The sequence below is a fragment of the Myzus persicae genome, unplaced genomic scaffold (genome assembly GCF_001856785.1).
Source record: "Myzus persicae strain clone G006 unplaced genomic scaffold, MPER_G0061.0, whole genome shotgun sequence".
NCBI lineage: Eukaryota > Metazoa > Arthropoda > Insecta > Hemiptera > Aphididae > Myzus > Myzus persicae.
The window spans coordinates 67315-74739 of NW_019101449.1; the positions used below are offsets into that span (position 1 = coordinate 67315).

General features: G+C 26.3%; 1 protein-coding gene across 3 annotated transcripts; it reads left to right on the forward strand.

Moving 5' to 3' along the window:
- Nucleotides 1-116: 116 nt before the first annotated feature.
- LOC111029124 (protein halfway) lies at nucleotides 117-7225 on the forward strand. 3 transcript variants are annotated; one of them, XM_022307997.1, is made up of 9 exons: nucleotides 117-180; nucleotides 1961-2173; nucleotides 3049-3375; nucleotides 3448-3623; nucleotides 3975-4145; nucleotides 4207-4365; nucleotides 5225-5332; nucleotides 5843-5920; nucleotides 6769-7225. In XM_022307997.1, the coding sequence occupies exons 1-9, from the start codon at nucleotides 132-134 to the stop codon at nucleotides 6973-6975; spliced, it is 1488 nt and encodes a 495-aa protein (XP_022163689.1). In that variant the 5' UTR covers nucleotides 117-131; the 3' UTR covers nucleotides 6976-7225. The 3 variants fall into 3 exon arrangements, with proteins under 3 accessions (XP_022163689.1, XP_022163690.1, XP_022163691.1); XM_022307998.1 differs by lacking the exon at nucleotides 117-180 and adding an exon at nucleotides 379-664; XM_022307999.1 differs by lacking the exon at nucleotides 117-180 and adding an exon at nucleotides 788-1098.
- The last annotated feature ends 200 nt before the right edge of the window (nucleotides 7226-7425 follow it).

The window sequence follows — 7425 nt, forward strand, 5'->3', positions numbered from 1 at the left end:
TATAGTTTGTTACCTACATACAATTATAAAAACAACCACACACTCATGATTTCGACTTAAGGTAATAAATAGTCGTTTTTCAGCCCATTGCAATTGGGCTGATTTTAAAATCTGTCAGCGGAAAATCGCAAATGCCCATTTTGCCACGATTGAAATATGAGGTGTCTAAAATTCTTAATCGTAAGTATTACTTAATATTTAATACTTGAGTAGGTACCTAATTATATTATTATTATTACATATTTACTTAATATTGAAATTAATGAATAATTATGCAGGTATTAATATTTTATGAAATGTTATTAATGTCCACACTGTTCGAATGTTCGATACAATTATTGATAAAACAAGCAGTGGCCAGTGGATAATCAATGATAACCACATACTATGTGGGTACAACTGGGTACTTCGTACCTAATATTATTAAATAATATTGTTGTTTAAACATTTTTTCGTTTTTGTTCATATTGTTTTGTTACTGTTATTTCAATTTGTTGTATTTTGCTGTTTGTGTAAATTATATTATTTAAAGTACATTATAATTTATATATTACCTAGGTATTATAATATATTGCCTTTTTGCATGCCGATTGACTGATTTAGTTTAAGAAATATGTTGGTGTTTAATTGTAATTAAGATAATCCCGCCCGACTTGCTGTTTAGGTAAGAAATATAATTATGTTACAATTAGTCTTTGCTTTTGTTTTTGTTATTACTTATTTTATTTTGTCAACAAGGTGGCTGAAGTGGTTGAAGGTTATTTTTTACTGATATATTGTTCAATTATTAATCATTAATGTGATACAAACTGTTTTAATTAGTTTCACAAAGTATTGTTAAAAGAGAAAAACACAATATTGATCATATTATGATACCATAAATGTATTCTGAACCATAATTCTTATAGATCTGTGTGTAGTGCAAACGGTGTAGCTTATATCGTTAATTTCTTACATATAATGAACGTTATAATGTTTGTTAAATGCTCCTCTAAGTTTTTTTCTTTTTATTGACAGTTTTATAATAATTTAGTTGGCTGGAAAAAATATTTAGGTCCATAAAAACTTTTATATTTAATTGTACATTCATCTAACTAGGTAGGTAGTAGATTATAATATATTGTAATAAACCTCTTTATTTATTGTATTCATTATTAATATGTTTTTGCTCTTATTGTATTTAACAAATATTTATTATTAAGTACCTACTATCATATTTAATAACTTCAATTAGAAACACAAATAATTTAAAAAACACTTTGAAATTTAAATTATAGGCAATAGTTAGTTAATTGTACAATAACTATACATTAGGATGTAGAAATGATAGGTATTTGAACTAAAAACAAATTTAAAAAACTGTTCTATTTTAACCTTTACCTACAAAAAATGACTATATCGGATTATATATACCTTTTACTATTATATTATGGTAAATCATAAGATTGCTTAAGTTTTGTTGTTTTATAATTACATCATTTTAAACAAGTATTTGTTTTTAAGGGTAAGTGATAAACTATTTTCTATTAAAATTAACCTTCAATAATCATAACTTACATTGTTTAAAAACATACAAATTACTTCTCTAGAACTTCCCTTGATATGAATAGGTAGTAAAACACTTATTGGTGAAAATTTTGGCCTTATATAAATAGTTCCTTGCATTATACATTTTATAGTATCTCAATACCTATGTACCCACGTAGTTGTATTGATATCAATAGGATAGGTAAGAATAAACTAATAAATAACTTGGTAGGTGCTACTGAGTACTGTTAAAGGTGTTCTAGTTTTCTAGATGTTTGATTTGAATGTCAATATAACAAGTAAACAACTATGAACTCATAAATAATTTTATTTAATGATACCGAAACAAAAGGGTTGAAACAGAAATTTTCCTTGTATTTGTATTGATTTTTAGGTTTCAATAAATGTCTAACTTACTTAACAACTGTTTCAGATATGAATAAAAGAAGTTTACTTCTAATTGTATTTATTTTCTACATTTATGTAACAATAATTCAATGTAATGAATTACCACCATGTTACAACCAGCCTGCAGAATCTTGCCCATTACAAAATAAATGTAAATGTGTGAAAACTGGTGATTCGGCATTATTTTGCTGCCAAGTTCAGTCGAATGAAGATTTGATAAAAAACTTTGAGTGTTCAGGTAGGTAAATTATTACGGCACATACAATTTTTAATGCACTTTGATTCAAAATTAATTTGCTTTGTAATAAATTAACACTATTCACTTGGGTTGTTTTGTATTATTTATTTAAGATTATAGTGGAAAAAATCTAAATATTCAGTGTTGAGGATTAAATTATTAAAATATCTGAATTTTAAATTTAATTTTAATACCTATCATCAGACCTGTTTGGTCCTATGGTATCCAGATTTGGGGCTCTGCCAAACCCTCCAATACGAGAAAAATTTGGTCATTCCAGTCTGAGGCAAATTGTCTCTGCTCCATGGTTCATCACAAATAATAATCTCCACAAAGATCTAAATATTCCGTTGCTCTCACAACTAACAAAGTCCCGCTACGTTTCCTTTCACTCCAAGTTAATCCAACACAACAATCCATTAATTAAATGCCTATCTTCTCTAACAATCCCCAATAACCCCCAGAGATGTCTTAAAAGCTACTGGCTTAGAGATCTTCTAATCTAATCTGTTGGGTGGCACTACTGAGTACCCTCCCCCATCTGTCAATATCGCTATGTAAATATTATCAAAATTATTTATTGTACTAAATTTTTGTATAGATTGTAATTATATTTTAAAATAAAAAAAAATTTTTTAGACAATGTGCCATTTGTGATATACCTTCCACAATGTTTGACTCATTTGACATCAATGTTTAGTTAATGCAAATGCTTTTCTCCCTTGTTAAATTCATATTATAAATGCATAATGATTATCTTAATGCAAGGCAATCTTAATATTTATATGTATACATAAAAAAAAGTCACTGTATTGTATTAAATCTGTTTAGTATATTGCATAGCATAGATATTTATTTATTTTAAAATATTTTAGGTGCTAAGTTATCAACAATCACAGCCTTACACATTTACAATATGACAGCTGACAATTTTAATTTTGGAAAATTTTCACCAGAATTAAGCCGTTTGATCTCATTTTCAATTACAAATAGTTATATTAATCGACTACTTGGTCGTTTAGAGTACATGCATCAAATCACTTGCTTAAATTTATCAAATAATGCTTTTGGTACAGAATGGCAAGATCCTCTAGCATTGGAAAATCTTAAAATGTTAGCTATGTTAGATTTTTCCAATGTAAATATATCAAGTTTACCTACCATAAAAAGTCAAGTGCCAATGTTTTGGCTGGATGTTTCAAGTAATTAAACACATTGAATTCATATGAAAACTAAAACTATTTTCTAATTATTTATTTGTCAAATATTTTTAGATAACATAAAGATTCACTGTGCAAGTCTTCTAGATCTTATGGAAAGATCAAGAAATGCCAAGTACAAGTTGTACTTTAAAAAATATAATGAAACATTTTGTATGTCATCACTGTCATTTCATTGGTTCAACTCTACTGAAAAGGTTGCGTTAAATCAAGTGGAAATAATTAACAAGGTAACGTTAGGTCTTAAACTATTATTTAATTGAAAACATAATTTATTTATTTTTTATGGGCCAGAATCTCAATATAATTCACAAGAAATTTTAAATCTAGTGAAATGGTCAACTTTTATAATTTGTTGTTTAATTTTGATATAATACAGCTGTAATAGAAATAAAGTTACAGTATACTCGTACAAGCACTGAATAAAAATTATAACATTATAAGTTGCTTATTTTGGAGATATTGTAGAATTATACTGAGAAGAAGAATTTGAAATTGTCAACAATAGTCTTGATAAATACTAGACAGACTATCTTGATTTTATATTTTTAAAATCTATTTAATTTCTGTTAATAATTTAGCTATATGAAGACTGTCCATGGAATTGTAGTTGTAAATGGCATGGCATAGAAATGGTACAAGAAACAAAGACATTGCATACCGTAGAAGTAGATTGTTCAAATAAGCAACTATCAAGTTTACCAGAAAACCTGCCAGAGAACACTGTGTTATTAAATGTCACTAATAATAATGTAAGAAATTGCAACTATTTAAAATTTAAACATTATATTTTTAAACATTACCGTTTTATAGATCACCAATATAGATGTATTGGTAACAGATCAAACTTACAAAACTTTGAGATTTTTCTATGCTGATGAAAATAAAATATCTAACCTCTTGTCATTGGAAGGTTCGACTTTTATAGAAAACTATGCTGTTTTGAGTTTGAAACTAAATCAATTGAAGACAGTAAGTATAGTTTCATTATAATAATTATTATTTATAAATAACTTACTGATTTTAGATTTTGAGTGATGAATTTGTTGGTTATACAATGTGTGTTATTTTTTCTATCTAACATCAGAAGCAATAAAAATGCTTCAATTTATTTTAAAGAGTGGTTTCTGGTAGCAAATTACATCTAGTTGATACTTTTTACTCTGTCAAAAATCGAGAAAAATTTCCTTAGTTCTTATAGAATTCTTAATGTATTTCAATATATCAGCACAATTTTTTATAGAAATTTTAAGTTCAATATTTTAATTATATAAATATAACAAATAAAGAACAATCATTGCTTCTATTTTTTTTAGTTATTTTGCTGTAGTTCAAAAGTCATTAATCGTAAAAACTTGAAATTTTTTCAACAGTATATATTATTATTTTCCATTCACAATGAAATTTTCAAAGTATTAAATCTATCTTTAAGTTATTTATGCTGTTATACTTAGCTACAGTATATACTTATAAGATAACAATAATGTTTGATAAAATAAAATAATGTAATAATTATTTTTAAATATACAATATGCTATGTTATTGAAAAAAAACTAGTTCAACCTACCATTTTACTTATAGTAATATAAATAAATTATAAAATATTCTTAAATGCAGAGACTAACACTCCGGTTAGAATTGTTTTTTTTTATTATTTGATGTTTATCATTAAATTGAAATATTGATCAAATTCATTACTGTGACCTACTCAATGTAAAGGTATACTTCGAACCTACTATTAGCTGAGCGACTACTACAGTTTTTTTTTTGCTATCCAAGTATCTACATAATTAAGTAGATATATAGTCATTGTCTATTATTATTTTTTTAGTTGCCTATGTATATACTTCAAAATTCCTTTACTAGATTTGAGGGACATATTGTGAACTTGGGTGGAAATGAACTTCAATGTGACTGCAGTACTGCAAAATCGTTAAAGGTATGTAATAATGTATAAAACAATTTGAACTGCAATTTGTCGTGATGATGATGATAATTATTTAAATAAAAATGTAACATATTATTTAGATTTCATTATTAGCTTATTTTTTCATTGTTCAAGATATTTTATTACAATATTGTATAAATAATATTGTCGTAAGTTCTGTTTGTAACTTATAGTTTTTAAATATAATAGTCAGCTCACAATTTTTACCCGTATTATGGTGGTAAAATTATTTTAATTGTATATTTATTAAAAAATAATATGTAGTTTATCTTCTAAATGATAATTAATGGTATTCACTATTTAATTTAATATAGGTAATTTATTTGATATTAAAATACTAAATTCCTACTTTCAAATAAGTTTATTTTTAATTTGTAATTTTATTAAGTAGCCAGTTGGTACTGGCCATGTAAATACAGTATTATATTATCATTCAATTTTCTTCTTTATTATAAATGTTATGAAAGAATAGCTTATTAATTAAATATTTTTTATTTTCAGATATGGTTGTTAACAAATCATATTCATATTCCAGATTACAATGAAATTTTATGCAGTAATATGCAGTACAAAGTCAAAGTAAATCCATTTTCAAATTATTATTATAAATGTCTAGTGTTCCAATTAATTTTACTTTATTAACATGAGAACCATAGTCGGGCTACTGAGAGAGCACTTCTGGGCAAACTCGTCTGATCTCGCTCATTCCCATCACTAAACCTCCGGGCTTGGTGGTAGAGTGGAAGAGAAAACCGTTGAGCTCAATCATTTGTATGTGCGAAAGAGTAGTGCTCTCTCAGTGGCCTGAGTATATAAATTATTGTTTATTGGGAAGTGTTTAATTTATAGGCGTGTCCATACTTAGTAGATAGCATAGTAATTACTAATTATACATGAAAAGTTGTTATTTTGACTTTTCCCTTCTCAAAGAAAGTGGATAAGTTGTTTTATATTCTGTGTATTTGTCAATAAATTAATATAAAAAAAATTTAAAAACCATACATTTTGGCTTATCAAAGATTTTTATAACGGCTTGTAGGAATCCATGTTGATAGACATAACTGCTATAGCATTTGCCAACTAAACTATCCATTTTTGCAGTATGAAAGTTCCAATGTTAAAATGTTCATGATCAAATGTTATACCAGTCGTGCAGAAGGTAAAACTTTAAAATCGTGTATGCTGTAGCATATACTGTCTATCAATGTGTTAATAATTTTTGAAGTATTGAAAATTTGTTTTTATCAAAGTTCATTAGTAGTCAGCAAAATTTATTTTTAAGAAAATAATCAAGAATATACATGATATTTCTATACGACTCATAGACACGCCTATGGTGTAATGTAATTTTTGGTTTCTCAGATTGTTTTAATAGCTATACCAGAATATCATTTCAATTAGTTAATAATTGTATTGGTAATTCATAGGTAATAGATTTGGATCAAAAATTAGTGTGCATTAAAAAAGCTGATTGGACACACTATATGTATTACGTGATTGCTGCTGAATTGTCAGTACTTTTGCTGTTAATTGGAAAAGTTTCATATGATTATTGGGTATTCAAAACAGCTGGATATTTGCCATGGCCTGCTTCCAAAATGCCAAAGCTGCCTTGTGACTGGATATTTGAGTAATGAAGTGTTGCTTCATGGGCTTAAAAGAAATATTGTAATAAAAGTTAGTTATCTATAAGAAGACTGTTTTATTATGAGCTATTAATTACATATACAAACGCTACATATGCTAACAATAAGTTACCTTAGTGCCTTAAACATTGTGCCTTGATATATTATTTATTATATAAGATTATTATATATTTATACATTTTAATTACTTTTCGAGAAGTTTTTCGAACAAAAATTATTTTTAATTTTTATTATTATTTACTAAGCTTTAATATGGTTGATCAAATCAAAATGTTCAAACAGACTTACCAAAATTGTAAGTTTTTTAAATTACTTAAACAAGTTCAGATCTTATTTTATATTTATGTACACAGTGGAGTTCACACCAAAGATATTAATAAATTAGCAGATTGATAAAATCCTCTGTTAATCGTAACTTAAAAATCTCTTCAGTGGACT

What these genes read in the sequence shown, in the direction of transcription:
- LOC111029124 (XM_022307997.1), top strand. Translation starts at nt 132, where the DNA reads ATGCCCATTTTGCCACGATTGAAATATGAGGTGTCTAAAATTCTTAAT. An exon ending in GGTGTCTAAAATTCTTAATC is followed by an intron (nt 181 to 1,960) that starts GTAAGTATTACT and finishes CAACTGTTTCAG; the next exon opens with ATATGAATAAAAGAAGTTTA. An exon ending in GTACTGCAAAATCGTTAAAG is followed by an intron (nt 5,333 to 5,842) that starts GTATGTAATAAT and finishes TTTTATTTTCAG; the next exon opens with ATATGGTTGTTAACAAATCA.